Source organism: Mytilus galloprovincialis, chromosome 11 (assembly GCF_965363235.1).
Source record: "Mytilus galloprovincialis chromosome 11, xbMytGall1.hap1.1, whole genome shotgun sequence".
Taxonomy (NCBI): domain Eukaryota; kingdom Metazoa; phylum Mollusca; class Bivalvia; order Mytilida; family Mytilidae; genus Mytilus; species Mytilus galloprovincialis.
The window spans coordinates 5,204,827-5,229,362 of NC_134848.1; the positions used below are offsets into that span (position 1 = coordinate 5,204,827).

Consider the following 24,536-nt stretch of genomic DNA (forward strand, 5'->3'; position numbering starts at 1 on the left):
TCCTGAATTGTTTCAGGCATTTCCTTATGTAGAAAATGGTGAAGTAAACCTGGTTTTATAGCTAGCCTAACCTCTCACTTATATGACAGTCGCATAAAATTCCATTATATTGACACAATGTGTGAACAAAACAAACAGAAAAAAAATTTAAATGTCAAACATAGAGGTACAGCAGTCAACATTGTGTTATAATCTTAATCCCTATAAAAAAAGACAAATATGTCAACAAGGAAGAACAAAATGACATACAGACCAAAGCACATAGGCAAAAATATACAAGAATACAAAAATGACCATAGCACAATAACACAATGGCGGGATGTTTAAGTACTGAGCCACACCAAAAGATCCCAAAAGGGTATTACCAAAAAGGGCTAAACAGTAAAAGTTATTTCCAAAGAGAAATAAAAGAACACTACAACACGTAATTAGGATGATAAACAAAGTCAGTGACTACAATCTATACTTCCAGACCATCATGTATTATTTATGCAGTTGAATATGTATCAACAAGGTTTTGGTATCTTCTGAAGAACTTGAGCAAAAGACTCATCAGTGACGAAAAAAAAAATGTTAAAAAGGCAAATCAAGCAGAAAGTTGTATGGCATTGCGCTAAAACACCACCAAACAACACATGGTGCAGATAGACTGACTTGAAAGAGGCCAAACATTTGCTTGGTAGTAGGTTTTCAAATGTTTTTTGACATTTGATATGTTCTCAACTATTTGAAAATATAATATAACCAAACAATTACCACTGATCTGTTTAGATTTAAAATCCTTTTTTCTGATGGATGAAAGATAAGTTCATTTAACAGAACAGATGCTTTATGTCAAAAACATTCCTGTGAAATACCATGTTATGTTAGCAACAACTATATTTACATAATAAGAGCATATCGTTGTGAAATACCATGTTATGTTAGCAACAACTATATTTACATAATAAGAGCATTTCGTTGTGAAATACCATGTTATGTTAGCAACAACTATATTTACATAATAAGAGCATATCGTTGTGAAATACCATGTTATGTTAGCAACAACTATATTTACATAATAAGAGCATTTCGTTGTGAAATACCATGTTATGTTAGCAACAACTATATTTACATAATAAGAGCATATCGTTGTGAAATACCATGTTATGTTAGCAACAACTATATTTACATAATAAGAGCATTTCGTTGTGAAATACCATGTTATGTTAGCAACAACTATATTTACATAATAAGAGCATTTCGTTGTGAAATACCATGTTATGTTAGCAACAACTATATTTACATAATAAGAGCATATCGTTGTGAAATGCCATAGTATGTTAGCAACAACTATATTTACATAATAAGAGCATATCGTTGTGAAATACCATGTTATGTTAGCAACAATTATATTTACATAATAAGAGCATATCGTTGCATTTTTGTTCAAAACTATGTTTATGAAGAGGCATTTTTATTTACAAATGTACATATAAAAGTAGCTGCTTAATAAACACAATATACAAAAGTTAATGTCAAAAAAATACAAAAACATCCTCAGGACAAGATTCTGTCACTGAATTATTTATTTCATATGTACATACTTTATTATTCATTAGACTTACAATTTAGACCTAAATTGACTTTTAAGGTAACATTTAACAGCTTTAAGAGATTAACATACACAATTATGACTGAAATGAAATTGATAATAACCTAAATGCAGCTACGTAGGTTATTCAAAATTTACCAAAATAGTACATATAGTATATTGTATAAAGTTATGACATTTCCTTTAAGTTGCACTTTGTAAATACAGCTGTTTCACAAACCACGCCTCTTTTGGGATATATCCTATTGATAGATGTTTTGTTTACCTACTGGTTCCCAGATATTATATCTATGTTTCATCTCAAAGAGACACATCTTGTGAACTTTACCAGTATGAATACACATGGATAGCGGCCAAATTAAGTTCTGAGAAGGACAAAATGTTAAGTGAGAGGAAGTACATAATTTTAGTATACATGTAGGTTTAAATTCTTGGAAGTTTGAGGCATATAAATGTTGAAAATATGCCGCACAGCCATATGTTTTGACCTTTGAAAAAACAGTAGTGCATATGAACTTTCCAATTACTGGTTCCGAATAATTATATTAAGATACATTAAAATTATTTTATATGAATATAAAATATGTCATGACTGCTTCAAAGTTATCATATCTGTTTTGAAACGAACACTCGTAGGGGGAATACTCAGAAAAGGGGTACATATTTTAGTGTTTTTTCTTACCAAGCATGACACTTACACATGACATATGTTTAATATAAAAGATTGTTATCAATAATATATTGTGATTCATTCACTTTGATGGTTTAAGTGACCAAATCATTAAACATTGGATTGACAATACCTCCTTCTATTCATTGTTTACTGGTGTTTGTCCTAGGTGTCTTTACCTTCTCGTGTAAAGTTTGCTCTGAAAGAAATTACATTTATTTAAAACATGAATGAAGGGTTGCCATATCTGTGCTAGTAACTTCTGTCTTTTCTATTTGATCTGCTAGATCTGCATAAATTGAGTCTTTTTGAAGGGCTTTGAGAAATTCATTAAATCCCTGTTCAGTTTTACGCAACAGCATGTCCATTAAATTCCTGTTCTTTTCCTGTGGTGTTTTACCAGATTCTATCTTCTTCCCATCATCAACTGACAATACCTCTCTTGATATTAGATGATCTACTATGTTCTCGTGTTGTATATCAGTGATGACCTTTAGGTAGTTCTTTTGTAGACGAACTTTATATAATGGAAAATTCCAAACTAATAAGCCTACAAAATACAAAAAGATTTTGTTTTTAAGATAGTGCTATTGACCTTTTATGACTAAAGACGAGGTTAAATCCAGAAAAGTGATTTGAACTACATGAAATTTATAACGTGTATTCATTTTTTACATCACTCGGTCTATACCTCTGCTGGTGGATTATACGTGCCCTAGAGTTTTATTAGCTCAGTATTCAGTAATTTGCTACTCGCATGATTTAAAGCAAACCCTTCTTAAATTTATCGTTTGTACATTTTTAAATTATGCAGAAACTAAGGTTTCAACTCATTCGGGCAAAGTTGGCATTAGATGGATTTGGCCATTTTTTAGTACTTTTCAGGTGTGTAGCCCTTCTGCTGTTTTTGTTTTATTCACCCTTTTCTTAAATCTAATGTCTCATGAATAAGATGAATGCCATCATAGAATGTAGTATTGATAGATATTACATTTCTTCAAACAAATTGAGATATATGCTCTGAATTTATCAAACACATATGATAAGTGTTAGACATTTTAAAGAGAGCTGGTAAACATACTTATTCAAAATTTATAGTTAGTTACCAATTTGTTTGTTATTTTATTTTCTCTCACTTTGATTTTTTTTTATAGTTGACCAAAACTAATGCCTTTGCATTATATATGTTCACTATTCTTTTCTACAGTTGGATCTAAGAAGTGAAATTCATCTGAGGTCATATTTGCCTGATTCGTAACAGGTACTTAATGAATTGTGACTTCATTATAACTGTAGAAAAGAATTTTGGTCTCAATGTCTGAGATCATAATTACTCAATGTCACAATGTCTAAGATCATAGTTATGTAACATAAACTAAAATTAGTCCTGAAAAATTCATCATATATACCAGTGACCTACTTTGGTATGCCAGAAAAGTAGTATACTTATGATAAATTAAATACGACGTAATTGATCTGGTAGATAGTCTTTAGAATCAAATACATTATATCTATTTTGAATGAATATATAACAACATTTAAAAATGAGTTCAGTAAAAATCCTTCTTTGTTTGTGTTTATAATAAACCCTTCAGACATACCTTTAGTTTCAGCAGATGCTGATGTTGGACTTGGACTGAAATCACATTTCAAATCATTAGCGATATCTTCATATCCATAAATACGTAATCCATCAACAAACACACTGTAAGCAGGTTCTCTCCTTTTGGTCACAATATCCAGCAATGCTTTGTTCTGATCATCTTGTCCAGCATGTTGTTCAATACGGCGTCTGTCGTCAACCGATATCACCAGATGTGTCATCATATGGTCTAACATTTGGCTGGTTTGTATTTCCTGTATGATTCTGTTTGCATTATTTCTGATCTTATCTGTAATGATAAAGATTAAATATTCAAAAGATCACAAGTGTATGACTGTTTCACGTATGGCAACAGTAGTATACCGCTGTTCAAAACTCGTAAATCTATGGACGAAAAACAAAATTGGGGTAACAAACTAAAACTGATGGAAACGCATTAAATATAAGAGGGGAATAACGACACAACGTTAAAATGTAACATACACAGAAACAGATTAAGCATTAAACAAAATCCGATGAGAAAAACAAATATAACATCAAAACCAAATACATGAATATGGGATAGAAAAGTACCGTGACAGGTCTTATAGTAATGTGAATTCACAATATCAAATATAAGAGAAAACAAACGACACAACAAAAACACAAAGTTAAAATGTTACACACACAGAAACGAACTATACTATAACAATGGCCATTTTCCTGACTTGGTACAGGACATTTTTAAAGATAAAAATGGTGGGTTGAACCTGGTTTTGTGGCATGCCAAACCTCGCACTTTAATGGCAATGTTAAATATAACATTGAAATGACAACATAATATTACAGGACTACAATACAAATAAATAGGAGAACGTATTAGACAAAGAAACACATGATTAATAGATAATAAAAGGCATCAAGTTTAAAATTCAATACTTCTAACTTTATAAGATATCTTATAAACTTTATTAGATATCTTACAAACTCTATAAGATATCTTACAAACTATATAAGATATCTAATGAACTATATAAGGCTTTTCTACCTCAGACATAGATTACCTTAGCTGTATTTGGCAACACTTTTAGGAATTTTGGATCTCAATGCTCTTCAAATTTGTCCTTTATTTGGCTTTTTTAACTTTTTTGGATTTAAGCGTCACTGATGAGTATTTTGTAGACGAAACGCGTGTCTGGCGTATATGCAAACTTTAGTCCTGTTATCTATGATGAGTTTTATTTATATAAGATATCTTAATATACAGTTTATGAGATATCTTGAAGTTAGATTAAATAACAAAACGGCTTGCCATATTAACCACTGAAAAAAATCATCCATTCAGTATTTTTTCAACAGATCATCTTTATAAACTTACATTGATTCATGTGGATTTCAAATTGAACTGGCTAATTGTCCAATTCAGAAAAGCAATTACAAAAGGTTATATACTTAATTGATAAAATATGTAAAGCCATTACACCAGGCACCAGTAAACTTTAAAATTATTTGGATCATTTTTATATCTTTTGAATCAGTTCCATAATGATGACATCGTTTTCCAGGGGGGGGGGGCTCATTTCACGAATGGTTCATCATTAACATTATTTTCAAAAACGCTCAAACTTTTGTCTTTTGAGGAAATAGAGCAAAATATAAAATAATGTCTTTTACAAAACAAGTTTTAATCAAGTTACATAACCGGCTCTGCTGGGTCGATCTGCTTTTATAAGATCGGCGCTAATTTAAATTTATTCATCAATGTTATATCAAAATTTAAATTTGTTCTTTGCCGAGGTCTGCTTTGACACCAATTTTGACAAAAAGCATGTTTTTGATCAACCTGCTGAGTGATCTTACTTTTGCGAATTCAAATACTCCCATAACATTTTTTTTCACTTGAATCCGGCTGCTAAAATCGATTACTCCACGTTTACATAATTAAATCGTTGTTAATAAAATGTGATCGTAGTCAGTATTCTTATCCGGATTTTACTACGTTTTGACGACAAACTACGAAAAATTATAGTTGCCGTAATCGGTGACTGAAACTTTTCCGGAAATACTGATTTTTATTTTGTTTTCCTGAATTGGGAATTTATATTCACAAACATTTTTTTGGGGCCGCTGGCAGATTTAAGGGCCACTAAATATAAGCGGCCCTAAACTATATAGTGGAATCATCCCTGATATCACAGCACTGTACATTACCATACAACATTCTTATTTGAGGGAATAAATCACATTGTACTGTTTCAGTAGGGACAATCACCTTAAAAAATCCTCCTGTATGCTCCAGATGAAATATGTTGTTAATATTAATATGCTGAATGCTGTTTGATAAAATAAAATATCTTCAACAACAATATATGAGTTCAATCATATAAGAGGTTAACAGTTAATAAAATAGAAACTGAAGATGTTATTTTGTAAAAAAATAAATGGTAGATTGAATAACAATCCAACACCTAAACTAAAGTGGTATAGTCGGGACCCCCTATTGGCATGTTCCTACAGTCAAAACAGTAGTATGCTGAATCAAAAATGCTTAAAAGTATTCCAGTTTTAACTATAACGATACACATATAAACATTTGAAGTAAGGGAACTAGCATATATAAAGTTAATTTGCATATTCTACAAAAACACTAAAACTTATCGATTGTCTTAGTTCAGACTTAAATCAGATATTTATAAGTATGATATAAATCATGGCAATGGCATGAGTCGGGACAGTTAAATAAATACATTGCACTTTCAAAGTTATCTTGTTGATATGAAAAAAAAATGGAGCAATACCGACTAAGGAGACACATTGTTCATGTTGTTAAGAAATTATATTGGGGCTTAATTCTAAATTACGTTTCATTTGTGTATGATTTATGAATCATAACGAGTATAAATAGAATAGCTTTTCAAATATTTCCTGTTAATAGCATATATAACATATTTTTCGAAAAAAAAAAGTTTTTTTTTTTAAGACAAAAAGGATTTCAGTACAAAGTATAAATGTTTGTCATAAATGTGTTGTTGAACTGACTCTTTTTAACTATCATAAATATGAAATCAAACAAGATTTTTTCCATACATGCCATAGTACACGACTCTTGCACTATAGTTTTCTATGTTCCAAACTCTAATATGGCATGCAATTAGAAAGACCATATCATAAAGAACATGTGTACCGAGTTTCAAATTGATTGGATTTCAACTTCATCATAAACTACCTTGACCAAAAACCCTAACCTTAAGCGGGACAGAATGACGAACGGAAGAACGAAAGAATGAGAGACAAACAGACCGAAATACATAATGCCCCTAGGTGGGTCATAAAAAGGTTAAGCAAGAAAAGGATGAGGATAGAGCAAATAAAATTAAATTTACAGTATATATGTTTATGTATTATTATTAAAATTAGTCAACTATCAAAAGTTGATGGCAATTGCTCCTATAAGAAGACATCTGATTTTGGTGAAATATTCTGGGTAGATTTTCTTATCTTTTGAAGTTTCTAGATATATAAAAAAAATGCATGTTACTCTTAAATTCTATAAGAAGTCATTACTGTCATGTGTTGAATATACAGGATTAACATGATTGACACAAGATACACTCAGAATCATTCAGCCAAAGTTTGGATACAGTTGGTCTTGTAAATGTTTTAAAAACTTTATTCAAAATGGACCATTTTGACCGATGTTAAGTCCAAAGGGTCCTAATAACTAAAACGGGTACTAAAAAATCTAAAGCTTTGACAGCATAAACAGTATTTACAGATTTTAGAAACATTTTTATTTTTGGTCGATTATTCATTGTTTTGTATTTTACCTTGTTGACTGATTTGTTTGTGGGTTTGATACGAAAAAAAAAATGATTTGTTTTTAATTTTTTGATATTGTCTTCTTAGTTTGAAATTATATAACCTTTTTTTGTTCCAAACTAGTGTATGGAATATGTTTGAATTGATTTTTATTTTGTCAACTCAGATGACCACAAGCAGCATACTATTATCACCAACTTTTTTCCGGAGACTGTAACTCAGTGGTTGTCGTGTGTGGATGTGTTACATATTTGTTTTACGTTCATACATTTGTACATAAATTAGGCCGTTAGTTTTTTCGTTTGAATTGTTAAACATTTCTGGATCGTTTATAGCCGACTATGTGGTATTCGTTTTGTACATTGTTGTAGGCCGTATAGTGTCCTATAGTTGTTAACTTCACTGTTATTTGGTCTCATGTGGAAAATTGTCACATTAACAATCATACCACATCTTCTTTTAATACAAACTGTTTGTTCAAAGCTATTGCAGAATATAATTTATAGTTGAGTTGACCTATATACTATCTTCTTCAAATGACTTCAAGACACATACAATTTCATCCACTTACCAGTAGCAGTTTCTACAGCTCTTAGTGTTTGCAGATCCACATTTTTTACAACTTCCTCTAAACACCGTGCACCTTTTCTACTATTCACCAGAGCTTGTTCAAGGACACGTATTGTAGGTTTTACTAATCTGTCTCCCCTCCACCTAAACAAAACGTCTTTACTCTGGGCGGTCAGGTCACAATTACATTTGTCTATGTTCTCTAAATCTGCTATAGACAATCCAAGTTCTATTCCTAGTTGAAAGACCATTTTACCAATCTGTGTTGATATGTTATCTAATATTTCATCAGTAGGAATTGAATCTAAGATATCGTCTTGAATACCTGTAATATCATTACAAGCATTACTCAATGACATTTAAACTTTATAAATGTTGTGGATACTTAGAAATTGTCTTGATTTATCTTGATCATAACTCATGAATAGTTGGTTTGAATAAAGGTATATAGGCAAATATGGAAACAATATTTGAGCGTGATACGGCTCTGAATTTGGTTGGAATTACATATTTAACACATAATAGGTTTCTGACACAGAATATCTGAAGTCAAAGAACTTAGAATTGGTTATAGGATTATAATTTATATTCAATGTTTTGCTTTTGTGCAATACACTATTCTTTTGCGAACTGACCTCATCCCCAAAATTTCAAATTTTATTTACCCCCCTTTTTTTGCTTCTGTGCAATACACTATGCTGTTGCGGATTGACACTCCTACCCACACATAAAGTTCTTTTACCACCCCTCTTTTTGCTCTTGTGCTATACACTATGCTGTTGCAAATTGACCCCCCCCCCCCAAAGAAAAATAAAGAAAAAAATTATCCCCCTTTGCCAAAAAAAAAATATCTAAAAAATATTCTTTTTTATTGCTTAAATCTGAAATGGGAAACTATTGCCCCCTTTCTTTTAATTTCAATTTTTTGTTTACCTCCTCCCCTCCTTTTAAAAAAAAATCATTTCCCTCTAGATATGGTCATAATCTGAATTCAAATTTCCTATGGAATTTGCAACCATGATTATCCGTTTAAATAAGTCATAAATGTCTTAAAATAGAAAATGACATACATAATCATGGCTTAAAATAGTTTTTCCTTAACAGCATTTGTAAAAAAAAAAAAATAATAATAAATTGACAGGCAATCACCTCAAGACAATACAACATTTATATATACATAATTAAAAGCAGTGTAAGAGAGGTAATCGAAATTTATAATTTGTCCGGTAATGTTTAATTATCCATTAACCTATTAAACCTTTGTTTTTCCCCTTATTCCCTCAGCAATCCTACCCCTTTGTAGTATAGAAAACACCATACCACAAGTTATTGTCTGAAAAATAGAAAAATGCTAATTTGGGCCCTTTTTGGGCCCCTTATTCCTAAATTGTTAGAACCATAATCCCCAAAATCAATCACAACCTTTCTTTCGTGGTAATAAACCTTGTATTTAAATTGCATAGATTTATATTTGCATTTACTAAAGTTATTATCATGAAACCCAGTGTCTTCGGACGACGGTGATTACGATGTGATACCAATATACGACTGCAAAAATGTTTGACGTCATATAAAAATATCAATGATTTGACCAATAAACAGATAAAGCGCTTAATATGCAATTAAGATATGCTACGCGAGGGGATATCAAAAGCACTAATAATCATGACAATTAGAGAACTTGAAGAACCTAGCTTTGCCATTTTAAATGTAAATATCTGTATAGTTCTAACCAGTACTCACTAGATATCACTTGTTTTCTCCTTCTCATCTGAAAAATGAATAAAATCAGACATTTTAAAAATAGTCAAAGTTCCACAATGCTTATTTAAAAATGATGAGTAGATCAGTGTAAAAAGATGTAAACTTGAAACATCTGAACATTGCTAGTTCAGAAAAGAATAATTTTTGATATCCTTTCCTAATTTCCCTATTCTACACAAAATCTTATTTAACAATATACTTAGCAAACATCACAACTTATGTGTTCTAATGGTTGACAAAAGTTTCAAAATAAATTAGTGATATATTTAGAACATCAGTCATGGGTTTGAACTCATTTTTGATATTAATGGCTTGAACTCAAATCTTGGGAAGGCTAAATGAATAAATAACTTGGTGTTCAAATAAAAAGAATGGCAATATTGTGCCCAAGCTAGATATGGTCGTCTTTGCCTGCTGCATTTTAAGTGTTTGAATCTGTAATGTACGCTTACAGAACAGTTCCCACTTGTAATATAACATTACACGATCGCTCTCCGCAAGATATGTAAACCATATGACAGCAATTTCGAGGAGTTGAATACCAAATATCTGTGAAACTTTGAAACATAGCTAAACACACCATGTGACTTGTGGTTCCAATAATTCATTACAGCTCAACTGCTTTCATATATTGTTATCCAAGCACATTAGACAAAAAGAATCAGAAAGTACCAAAGAGACATTCCAAACTCATCAGTCAATGATAAACTGACAAAGCCATGGCTAAAACGAAACGAGACGAACAGACAAACGAAGTATACACCACATTAAATTAATCAAAGCGCTGTACGCACTGTAGGCAGTTAACCAAAAACCAAGGCAAACATTATTATGAAAACTGTGGCAATATTGCTTCATTTTTTTTTTAAAAGATTTAAAAGAACAAACATTAAACATTCATATATAATTGTACATTTATGTTCATTTAATGAATTAATCATTAGGCAAATGATTCATATGTTATCAAGGTTTTCAATAGCAACTATATGTCAAGTATATTTTTCTTTCATGGTTAAGAGTCTTGAGTCAGCAGCGGAACAAATTCACAATGATTGAATTTCTTCTAGTTGATAGTAATTGTTCGTATTAGTTGACTGTTAGTAGTTCAAGTTGACTTTAGTGTGAGCTTGTAAAAGTATGAATGGACTTGCTTCCCCGGAAAGAAAACTGAGTTTGTGTTCTACAGTACAAAAGTTATGAGACACAAATCAGACAAATGTTTACTACTACAGGGATCAATGGTGAGGTCTGACTGACCTGGCCATAGTAAATGTAACTGACTCCCACCTTCACCCCAAGTCCATGATATCTAAGTTTGGAATAAAATGACAGGTGTTAAGTCTAGCAAAGTGATATGCATATGTGACGCCCATGAGATTGACCTTGTATGGCATTCAATCTTTTTAAAATGACAAACAGGAATGAATATGGTTTGGGAGTTGGTATCTCAATCTTTTACAACTTCACAAAACTCAAAACACACACAAAAGGGTGTGGGTGACCCTAGGGACTAACCCTATGTTTCATTTGATTTTTTATTTTGTCCAATACATGAATATATATGGTTTAGGGGTGGCTATCTCGACCGTTATCAAGTTTTCAAACAGGAGGGGGTGGGGACCCCAGTGACTTCCCCTATATTTCATTTGATTTGTTTTATTGTCCAATACATGAATATATATGGTTGAGGGGTGGGGATCTCATCTGTTTCCAAGTTATCAAAGAGGATTGGGTAGGGTGACCCTTAGGACTCTCCCTATATTTCATTTGATTAGTTCTTTTGTCCCATACATACAAATATATGGTTTAATTTAAAAGTGGGGATCTCGACTGTTTCCAAGTTCTCAAACAACATGAGGGTGCAGTGACCATAGAGACTCCCCCTTTAATTCATTTGATTTGTTAAATTGTCCAATACATGAATATATATTGTGTATGGGTGGGGATCTCAACCGTTTTTAAATTCTCAAACAGGAAGGGGTAGAGTGGCCCCATGAACTCCACCTATATTTCATATGATTTGTTATTTTGTCCCATACATGAATATATATGGTTTAGGGGTGGGGATCTTGACCGTTCCCAAGTTCTCAAACAGGAGGATGGGATGACCCACAGGGACTAGCCCTATATTTCATTTGATTTATAATATTGTCCCATACATGAATATGTATGCTTTAGGGGTTGGGATCTCGACTGTTTCAAAGTTCCCAAACAGGAAGGGTGGGGTGACCCCAGGGACTCACCCTGTATTTCATTTGATTGGTTATATTGTCCCATACATGAATAAATAGGGTTGAGGGGTGAGGATCTCGACTGTTTCCAAGTCTGAAGCAGGAGGTGGTGGGTGACCCTAGGGACTTCACCTATATTTCATTTGATTAGTTATATAGTCCCATACATGAGTATATAGGTTTGAGAGGTGAGGATCTCATCCGTTTCAAAGTTATCAAACAGGAGGGGGTAGAGTGCCCCAAAGGACTCCACATACATATCATATGATTTGCTTACATTCAGGTATCATATAATCTAGTTGCACTATATGTGTAAAATAAGAAACTTCCAGCTATTTTAACTGACCCATCAAAATTGAGAAAAAAAAATACCCATTGAAATTGCAGTAATATGTTTACACTTTAACTGTTCTCAGCTGTCACAAAGACTCACATTGTATTGGATTTTGACATACTGTTCCCAGCTGTCACAAAGACTCACATTGTATTGGATTTTGACATACTGTTCCCAGCTGTCACAAAGACTCACATTGTATTGGATTTTGACATACTGTTCCCAGCTGTCACAAAGACTCACATTGTATTGGATTTTGACATTAAAATTTGTCAAAAAGTAATTTTGAGTTTCAGTACAAAATATTTTCTGTTTTTTCATTCTTTTGCATATATCTTTTGGTTTTCAATTCTAGTGTTTATATTTATTTACCATGCACAGATGTATTTTGTCATCTGTCTGATTTTTTTAAAAGTTCAAAGATCGCCAAAACCCGGAATTACCCATATCCGCTTCCGGAATCAGATCAGATATTGTAATTTTCAGCCATTTTGTTTTCAATGTTGTTTTTGTCAGATACGATTTTACTCGAATTTACACATTATTTGTCGGCGATTTTCTGTATAAGGCTAGCGGTTGAACAAAATGAACATCGCTGTCATGAATAATAATGCTAAAAATAAGTTTTGATATCGTTTATTTGGAGACTTTGGTAAAAAGGTTTGCAAAGTTATTATTATTACTTTTATTTCCCGTCTCAAGTCGGGAATGTCGAGCGTAGCTAGTAACCAAATCGAAAGTCCGACTGCAAAAGTGGAAGTTTGCAAACCTCGGACAATCGTTAATTTGAATCCCTGCCTCCAAATTGAAAAGATACAAAAATTTCGTCTTACAATTTAAAATTGCCGCCAACAGCATGAACAGTGGAACTTATTTTAAGACTACTGACGTAGTTGACTACGTATTGACGACAAACAATATTCCTACGACTTTTGCCATTTGGAAAATCTAAACTACTTGCTTTTAGAGATTTTCGGCGATTAAACATTTCATACATTTGTTCTTTGACAGCTTAGCCAAAATCTCAGGGATAATAAACTGCATAAAGATCCCTAATGTGTCCTACTTCCTATGTGCAACTTCAAAACTTTTGGATAAATCGACGATCATTTAAGGTTTTTCTGATCATATTTTTTGTAATCAAGAATTAAAAGTATGAAAAAACTGTCCAATTAGTTATAAATAACATAATATGCAGCTAGATAATATCAATGGCACATATTTCAGCATTTATTGGGTAGAACACAAATCTAGGGTGCTGGCATAAGGCAGCTTAACTGCCTAAAAACTGAAGACTTAACAAAGCAAACATCAAGCTCTATAAGTAATAAACCACATGTTACTCCTGTAGAGTATGTCGACATATTATACCAATGATGAAGAGTTCGACATTAATTGACCATCAGTTTAATAGTAGTTCTTGGATTTTGAATTTTGTATCTAGTGTTATTCACGTTGAAGTCCGTGCGGTTGCCTATAATTGCTTACATCAACTTTAAATTAACTTTGGTGGATAGTTGTCTTATATGCATTCATACAGCATCTCCTTATTTTCATATTGAGGCATAACACAATAGGGAAATGGTAACTAACTATTCCATCATCAAATTTAGAAACTATTAGTCATATCAATTTTCCAATTCAGGAACCTGACCGAAAAATATTGGTTTAAAGTGAAAATTTGTGTTTCATGTCATTGAAACCAGGTTGAATATAGTTATTAAAATTGCATATTATTTTCATTATTTAAAACATTACTTACACATTTACAATTAACATATAAGCTGTAAAAAAACTAAAACATCATATACATGTATATAAATTGCTTTTGTATACTTATATGCTTTATGTTCAGTAAAATTATCAGGATATGCACAAACAAATGATGCACATTGGAAATAAACTAGATAAAAGGATTGCATTTTTCAAACGATGAACCTGTTTCGGAGATTTAGTATACTCATCAATTATAGTCAATTTCTTTTGCAATGGACATTTTCCTTATAAAAAAGGTAAAAAGAATCTTGGAAACTAGCCTAACAATGAAAACGTTACGTTGGTCGATGAACATTGACAATGAAGTACAGTTGAACTAAACATTGAAAGACTTTTCTACCTCAGACATAGATTACCTTAGCTGGATTTGGCAACACTTGTAGGAATTTTGGTCCTCAATGCTCTTCAACTTCGTACTTTATTTGGCCTTTTTAACTTTTTTGGATTCGAGCGTCACTGATGAGTCTTTTGTAGACGAAACGCGCGTCTGGCGTGTATACAAAATTTAGTCCTGTTATCTATGATGAGTTTATTTACAACCACTGGGTCGATGCCACTGCTGGTGGAGATATATTTCCCCGAGGGTATCGCCAGCCCAGTAGTCAGCACTGACACGAATTATCATTGATATGGTTATATTTATAAATTAACTGTTTACAAAATTTAGAATTTTTGAAATACTAAGGCTGTTCTACCTCAAGCATAGATTACCTTAGCTGGATTCGGCAAAACTTGTAGGAATTTTGGTCCTCAATGCTCTTCAACTTTGTACTTTATTTGGCCTTTTTAACTTTTTTGGATTCGAGTGTCACTGATGAGTCTTTTGTAGATGAAACACGCGTCTGGCGTGTATACTAAATTTAGTCCTGGTATCTATGATGAGTTTATGTACATATACCCGTATTTCATACACTTACTTTAGTTGACCTATTGTGAATAGCATCTTAGAAGCAGTCCATACAACAAAAAGTGTTTTTTCGGCAAAAAACAATGAACATGAGGTAAAGGGTCAGATCAACCCTTAAGACATGTATCAACACCTAACAAGCATTCCAGCCACTAAAAAAAATAACTTATTGCTTATAGTTTTAGACAAAGCTAAATGCACAAAAACTTGAAAATGAACCATGAAAATGATGACCAATTAAAGTTGACCTATTCCCTTTGATATCTGAGAAACATCTATATACAAGGTTTGAAGCACCTTCTGAAAAAGTCATTTTTATATACATAGTTTAAGCCATCGTTTAAGGATCCCTATGCATAGCATTCTTTTTTTTTGCAGGCAAGACAATACAAATAAAATCCCTATTGAAGAAGAATAACTCTTGTAGTGGGTCGCTCCTTTTACAAGTTAGCTTAGTGTTTGTTTTGATGTTTAATAATACAATTTTAGCTATTTTTTAAATATTTATAAAAAAACATGTTACAGTAGTCAATTAAGGTCTAGAACTAACTGTCTATTTTTGAACAAAGATATAAGGATATAACTAAAATACAAACTATTCTATCAGGGGCAAATTCAAATACATTTGACTTGATGTTTATTTTTTGCAAAATATGTCCTTCTCGTTTTCAATTTTTTCCTTGACAATATCTTTAAATTTCTACAATTCCTTCATACATTTACTGCGTTCCTGGAGTTGCAGACTTTGTCCTGTGTTGTTATGAATATCAGTGTATAGATAAACTCAGTAACTCTATCTGAATTTCATTTTTTTTTACATTACCTATCCCTTGATTACATTTTTTCCACAAATCATCAAATGTCTAATTTTACTACGAAAATTTACCTGAGGGAACTAATTAACAAATTACAATATTTTATTTTTCATTTTCATATTCAAGTTTCGTATCGATATACCTATATTTATATATGTAAGATGTTATTATTTTATTCGTACAAACATTAACATAAATGTATGCATCGTATTGAATAAAAAGACAATTATATTGAATTGGATATTCAATTGTTTCAAAACACACAAAATTATTGCCATGGATACAAATTTACTCTAATTGAAAATTGTGCTTCAAACTGGCATTGAACATTGAACATATAATTACATTCAGAATTTTAACTTCTTACCAAATATTTATAAGTTATTCTTCACAAAGAATAAATCACAAAGACCAAATATGATGCAATTCTCCTGAAACCTCTGGGTGAAGTTGACGGGTAAGAAAAACAGAAGAAAAACATGAAGAAAATGAGGAATTTATCAGTATCATACATAGCTTACCATACATAAGGTATGTGTCGTTATTTTCATTTCTCTTAAGCCTTTGGCCAAATCTCCAAAACGTATGCCATGGTTCTCTCTCAAATCAATAAGTGTTAAAAACTTGATCATTTGTGTATTTCTTGGGTAATTCTCTACTATATCATTCCATTCTGTTTCTTCCATTTCAAGATGAATAGCTAAATCATGTATCATGAGTTTGTCACAATTAACAGACAAACGTAGCAACTCTGTGTTACTTGGAATCTGAGATAATGCATCTTCACTCAAACCTTAAATTAATATATAACAAATATATATGACAAATTTTTACAGATACACTACATAAGCATACAGCTTTAACAACATATGAAATATTTATACAATGATAATTATCATATTTCTTAGAAAATGGTTAAACCTGTTTTCATTGCAAGATGAACCTCCAATTTAATTGACAGTTGTTAACAGCCGCATTACATTGACAAAATTTGATGAGAAACCCAAATATATAGGAAATTGGTAAACTTGACAATAATTTGTATCTAGCAGTCAAATGATCTTCTCAGTATACGACTTATTTATTTACATTATTCATAAAAACTGAGTTTTGATATCAAATGAAAGTAGATGAAAATATTATACTTATACTGAATAACGCAACTGTTCACAAATTGTAATAGAACGCTGTATACTTAGCCCGCTACACATGATATTTAATGGAACATCTCTTTGACATTCCTGGTACATGTACTATTAATCTTTCTCAAATTACAAAGTTTAAGTCGCCTATAGAAATTGGTTGATATGCATGATGTGTCTGTGATACAAAAAAAAAAGAAAACCAACAGAAGACTTGTTGTTTATGGAATTGCATATTAAGATACAAAATGTCTTCTGAACTATAATTTACCGATAGCTTCTTATCTTATTGTGAAATTTTAACTAAATGCACATTTGATTGGTGTAATTTGTAAGAACAGTAGGTAATGCTTTCTTTTTTGACATCTGGTATCGTTCCACTTTTAGCTCCAGAGATTTTCTTATGATTTGATTTGTTCCAAAAGTTCAACACCAGTAATCATCAATTGTCTCTAATTTATTTAAAGCAGATATTTAGTTCATATATAGAACTGTTTTTTAACGAGAAAACAAATTTCATTCAATTTCCCTTTAATGTATTATGCATCATCTGCAATGAAAATCCGGTGATGCATACTAAGAACCAATTGGAGATCTGTTTAAATATAAGTGTTATTGATTCCTTGCCATATTTAGCGTCTGAGGGCAAAGTCTGTTCAAATATAAGTGTTATTGATTCCTTGCCATATTTAGCCTCTGAGGGCAAAGTCTGTTCAAATATAAGTGTTATTGATTCCTTGCCATATTTAGCCTCTGAGGGCAAAGTCTGTTCAAATATAAGTGTTATTGATTCCTTGCCATATTTAGCCTCTGAGGGCATAGTCTCAATGTATATTTTCAGAATTTTTATGTTATTTTCAGTGTATTTTTTTTATGAGCAGTTTGATGTCATCTTCAAAGTATTTTTGGTTGGAATCGTAGCTGGAAGTTCTTCACAAATTCGATGTTTGATGACGAAAAACAAGAACTTTGTTTCTTTCGTTCCTTTTTAAAAAAAAAAAAACCTCACTGTTTAATCAAAAGATGTAACTGACCTATGAATGGGGAATTAAACTTGGTATAATTTAGTGTCTAATGAAATCAAACGTTAAATAGTAAAAGAAGTTTATTACAAAACCCAAGAGCATTGAAATCCAATAATTCTCATATGTTATATCATATACAACTAAGGTATCCTAGGGGTTGACACCTTCGTGGTTTAATTAGTTCAGTCAGTTAAGTTCTTCACAAATTCGATTTTTGATGACGAAAAAAAAAGAACATTGTTTCTATCATTCCCCTATTTTTGTAATAAAAAAAACCAACGCACTGTTTAATGAAAAGATGTAACTGACCTGTAAATGGCTAATCGAACTTGGAATAATTCAGTGTCTAATGAAATCAAGAGTTAAATAGTAAAAGAAGTTTATTACGAAACCCAAGAGCATTTAAATCCAATAATGTTCATATGTTATATCATATACAACTAAGGTATCGTAGGGGTTGACACCTTCGTCATTGTTCGTGGTTTAATAAGTTCAGTCAGTGAAGGAAGGAATCACTGAGAGGTCATGTCAATTCTTTATTAACTCTTTTGGTATTATTCTATCAATAACAAAACACAAAGTTAAATACAAAACACATAACTATACCTGTACAATCCGGATCACACTGCTTTTGTTTCTATTAAAGGAAAACAAATATATTACTATAAATTTAACATTCACAAGAAACTGCACAGACACTAGTTATAACAAAGCATATACTTGAACTCTTAACAGGAATTATGACCAGAATTGGATTGATTAACATTAAAATATCTTTCTGTAAATATCTTATTAGCTAACTGCAAACAGATTAACCTTAGAGTTGATATAAAACTCAATAAGGTAAACTCCCTCGTGAAATGTAAGTTATTTCTTGAAATTCCCGTTGAGCAAAAAGAACCATACCTTTTTAACAAATTGTACATATGTATTTAAATGGATTAAAAATTAGCCAATCGTAAATTTACTATTTTACTTTAATTGGTTGCTTTCCAAAACAAGATTAGATTTTATTTTCTGTTTGTGGTCTCGTCACATGTTATAATAAGAAAACAACAATGCGTCCATAGTACATAGATGCTCCACCTGCATTATCACTTTCTGTGTTCTGTGGACCGTGAAATTTGGGTCAAAACTCTAATTTGGCATTAAAAGTAGAAGGATCATAGGGAACTTGTGTACAAAGTTTCAACTTCAACTACATCTCTTTATTGTGAAATTGAGAATGGAAATGGGGAATGTGTCAAAGAGACAACAACCCGACCAAATAAAAAACAACAGCAGAGGGTCACCAACAGGTCTTCAATGTAGCGAGAAATTCCCGCACCCGGAGGCGTCCTTCAGCTGGCCCCTAAACAAATATATACTAGTCCAGTGATAATGAACGCCATACTAATTTCCAAATTGTACACAAGAAACTAAAATTGTGGTTGGGGAAATTAAGTGATTACACAAAAAACTTGCATATTCAATGCTAGTATTCAAACCTGTTTCTGGTTCCAAACCTTCCAGTTGAGTGTAATGTCGTCACCATGGTTACAAACGCACTCATCAGTTTTTAAAGCTAATCTTTGTTCTGGAAAGTAACAGATAAATCTGGAGCAGGAATACTCAGTGTGAAATGGTAGTTGACTGATGACTTTTTCGTGGACAGTGGACTGATAAAATTTCGAAATCCTCTCCAATGTTAAATGCAAACATTCTCTGACATTAGTGGCTATCTCAGGAACTATCAGGCCCTTGGAGCGTTTGTGGACTAGGTACAGTAAGATCTTGTTACCTTCTACACAGACAACGATATTATGCTCTTTATCAACTGATAACCCAACAAACCCAGAAAACATAAGTTTCCTTCCACGGTATTGTTTTAATGTCCACATACTCAGACATGCACATATGAGACGATTTGGTAAGGCAGGAGGTATGATGGTTCCTTTGAAAACAAAGGCCAAACTAAGTGTCCTCTCTGGTGTACATTCTTGTGTCAAGAAATCTGTATTATTTCTTTGTGTAAGCATACAGGGTACAAAGAAGTTTTCTATTGGTAGACGGCTTCCTGTTTTTGTATCATATCTCCGTTGTTCGGATACAATATCTAGATGTATCAGCATATCAAATATGTACTCTTTAAATGGTAAAATCTGACGGAATTCTTCTTGTTCCCAAATCTGGTAGAGGTCTACTTTTTGTATCAATCCATTTTCAGACATCTTTTGAAAGGTTTTCCTTGTTTTATTTTCTTTGGGCCAAAATGCAACATCTATAAAAATGAAATAAAGAATATGTTATCAGACTTAAAATATAGTTTATATTATTAGGTAATACCGGTTTGTAAAAGCTACATGATAAAACAATTTGTATCACTCATTTAGATCATCACTGGAAAAAACAATTTATCCTCATACTTCAATTAAATGTCTTTTATATCAGAACACATTTATTTTGGTCTAGTCTGTTATAACGGGTATTGGTGATCAAAGTTGAATCATTTCCCATTTAGAAGAAAATTATCTGAAACAAGGCTTGCATGTGCTGTGGGAAAACTACTAGATTTCAAATGTTTGCATGGTTTCTACATGTTTTCTGTAGGAGAAACACTACGAATGTTGTATGGCAGTCATCCATGATGACATCTTGTCAGTCAATTACTGTCTTTCATATTTTTACGTAAAACTGAAATTTACGTGCAATTCCAGAGAGAGACATATAATGCTTCCCTATTAGTAATTAGTTATTTATTTTCAGTAGTCAGGCTTTTATAATCCCTATACATCACCACCTGACTATGGTATAAGGGGTTTGATATATAAAACAAACAAACATGAATAATTGATTACATTGGTTTTTTTACCACTAGTAAATAATGTATTGTTACTGCTTCAAAAGACTTTCATTTACATATTACAGTATATTCCTTAAAGAGCAACTTAAAAAGATGTTTTCTTGTAAAACCCAAAATAGGACATTTAAAGAAAAAGTCAAAATAAGCTCCCCAAAACTCTGTGTCAGGCTTGCTCAGCCTATTAATATTAATGGTAGAGCCTCATTTTAATGCAAATTTTTCACAAATGTGTTTTGAGACTTAATCCACTTACTATATTTCAGGATTGCAATATTTCAGTGAAAAATAATGAAATATAGAAAAATGAGAGTTCATTACAGGTCAAAGCTGCATGTGCAGCTTCTCTCGATAGGGTTAATATCACCATTGTTTTTCTCCTTTTAGTCTTTTTTGAATTGACATTTAAAAAAAACGGTTTCAAAATTTATCTTGATAAATTGGCATGAGTAAAGTTTTATTCTGTCCAGTCAAACATTTCGTATAAGATTTCATTGCATATGAGATCACCAATCAAATCCCCCCTCTTTTTTCCTGTTTACAAGCTTTAGTAACCATGTCATCTAGAGTTTCCAAAATATTCTATAAAAGCACAAAAAATAATGGTGCTTCTTAATCCCCAAAATATATTTGAAGGACCAAGAATTATTTTTTTTGCAGTGAAATGCAAGGTTATTTTTCTACAGCTGTTAAATTCAAGGGAATATTTTTGTTGAACCTGTTTCGTAGGAAACCAGATGTGTCATTCTATGATTTGATGGTTTTACATCAAAAAGTTCAATAACTGATCACTAGATTGATCATAGATAATGTATTACAGATAAATATGATATTATAAAATAGGGGCAAAATATACCAGAGGGACATTCAAACTCATAAACTGACATAGCCATGGCTAAAAAAAGAAAACGACAAACAGACAAATATGATATTATAAAATAGGAGCAAAATATACCAGAGGGACTTTCAAACTCATAAACTGACATCGCCATGGCTAAAAAAGAAAAAGACAAACAGACAAATATGATATTATAAAATAGGGGCAAAATGTACCAGAGGGACATTCATACTCATAAACTGACATCATCATGTCTAGAAAAGAAAAAGACAGACAAACAATAGTGCAGAGAACACAACATAGAAAACTAAAGACTAAGCAACAATAACCTCACCAAAAACTTGTGCAACCAACTCGTGATAGTGTCTGTAAAAATTACTTTCAACTTCAATTTAGCAGGAATTCATGTTCTATTGGTGAGGTTCAGATTTCAGGATGAAATATGTTCCCCAATATAAATAGAAAGTGACACAACATGATGTGAGAACTAAACATGAATAGTTGATATTTCATGATCATGGAGAATAAATGTCTGTAGACTTTCAGACAATTGATTAATCCAGGATATCTTCCATCAAAATACAAGTTTCATTTAAATCTGTGTATAAAACTTGTTGTATCTTTTGACAAATATTTCAAAAATGGGAGCCAATGAATAATTTGTAACACTAGGCATCAAGATGGGCATTTATACCATTTTGTAATTGTGTTTCATTTGTGGTCAAAATGCATTGATCCTGCAACAAAATTGAAAATAGAAACATGGAATGCGCTAAAGAGACAACTACCCAACCAAAATGCAGAAAACATCCAAAGGCCACCAACACATTGAAAAAATCTCGCAACAGAGGTGTGCATCAGCTGGTCCCTAAACAATAATGTATGCTAGTTAAGTGAAACTGAATGTCACACTAACAATGTATACATTCACTTTCTATAAAAAGCCTGATATAAGAGTTTCAGTTTAAATATATAACAACTCACACATTGTCTCAAAACATAATTGTGTTGGTAATCAACTCATGACGAGATAGAACTACTTGCACTCTCAAAGTTTTTTAGCATTGTTCAAATATATTTTATATTTTGAAACCATGTAGTTCTATAGTTATACCGATACCTTTATACTTAATAAATATCAGTTTCAGTATAAATTGAAAAAAAACCTAAATAGGGAATGTGTCTATGGGACACAGATGATGCCCCAGCTTGCATATTACGGTAAAAGTGATGCTACCCAAATTTGTAAATGATCTGCTTTTTGGTAATAAGAATTATATTTAAGTTTCATAAAATTTTGTTGAAGTAAATTTAAGTTGGAGGACAGAAACGAAAAATTCCGCATTTTTTCCATTTGTAAAACTCTAGAACTGTAAAAGGGAAGGCACCAAAATTCAAACTTGATCTTTGTTTTGTGGTTATAAGCATTTTGTATAGAATTCATAAAGTTTGGTTGAGGCAGGGACTTTCTTTACTAACGGGACTGGTCACTTATAACGATATCTATACAAATTATCAGACTGATCTCGGCCGTAGCTGATGTCACGTGACTTTATAGAAAATCATTTCACATTTACGAAGTATTCTTCATAACCATGTTTATAAATAAACTATATGTTCAAGTTTAATAAAAAATCGTTTTTATGAAATTTTATAAATTTTGTCATTGCAAAATGCTGTTTTTCAAAAGATTTCTCGGATTGTTTTTTAAATATTGATCTTTGAACTTTGAAGAATTTGTTCGTTGAATTTTCAGTGGCCACCATCTTGTGTGATATGGAAACCATTTTACACAACTGGGTTGTTCTTCAAAACGATACGTCTAAGTTTAATAATTCATCCTTCTTTCAAAATCTTATATTTTTTGTCACCTTAAATCGCTATTAATCAGATTTTATATATACAACAAATAATAATTATACAATTACAATGTAATGTGAAGTACTCAAATAACTACTAGCATTGTACATCAGAGATACAAAACTAAGTTTATAGTTGGGTGGTAGCTTTAAACAGGTGGCTTAATTAGTTATCAGTTAAAATCAATAGAGACGAGCCCCGTTAGTATAGAAAGTCCCTGGTTGAGGCAAACTTAAGTAAGAAAATGGAAACAAAAAATTCAGCAATTTACCCATTTATAAAGGGACATAACTCTAGTATAGTAAAAATGACGCCACACAATTCAAATTTGATCTAAGTACCTGAGTAAACTGCTCGGTTGCCTGCTGTCGTACATCACCAATTACAAAAAAATATTTTCATTCAGAAATTAGTTAAACAAGTGCATGCATTTCACAATTATTAACACTGTGGATAAAAAAAGATTGTTTTTTTAGTAATCATATTACATAAAAGTTCTCACATACCAACACAACTATTAGTAAAGGATATTATCAAACAGTCTGTCACGCTCTAATAAAAGGTAAACACTTTTTGGATATTGCAACATTTTGACCTGCATTATATATATATGTAGGACTCAAATCTATGGCAGGTTTCAAATCTATGGCAGGTTCCTAATCTATTGTATATGTGACGTCAGGCCATCCCAAATCTATGGCAAGTTTTGTAATTTCCTAATCTATGGCGGATTTATGTTATTTCCAAATCTATTGCAAGTTTTGTGCAAA

The 24,536-nt window shown here is 31.8% G+C and overlaps 1 protein-coding gene across 1 annotated transcript in view; it reads right to left on the reverse strand.

The window, feature by feature from the left end:
- Positions 1 to 1,526: 1,526 nt before the first annotated feature.
- The window catches only part of LOC143051538 (uncharacterized), a 50,114-nt gene continuing 27,104 nt past the window's right edge, over positions 1,527 to 24,536 (reverse strand). Inside the window, exons 5-11 of the mRNA XM_076224431.1 lie at positions 19,717 to 20,489; positions 18,836 to 18,866; positions 16,584 to 16,855; positions 9,979 to 10,006; positions 8,237 to 8,560; positions 3,866 to 4,156; positions 1,527 to 2,814 (exon numbers count right to left, since the gene is read on the reverse strand). Coding sequence (XP_076080546.1) covers positions 2,480 to 2,814; positions 3,866 to 4,156; positions 8,237 to 8,560; positions 9,979 to 10,006; positions 16,584 to 16,855; positions 18,836 to 18,866; positions 19,717 to 20,489 — 2,054 coding nt within the window. The 3' untranslated portion in view covers positions 1,527 to 2,479. The remainder of the gene's footprint in view (positions 2,815 to 3,865; positions 4,157 to 8,236; positions 8,561 to 9,978; positions 10,007 to 16,583; positions 16,856 to 18,835; positions 18,867 to 19,716; positions 20,490 to 24,536) is intronic.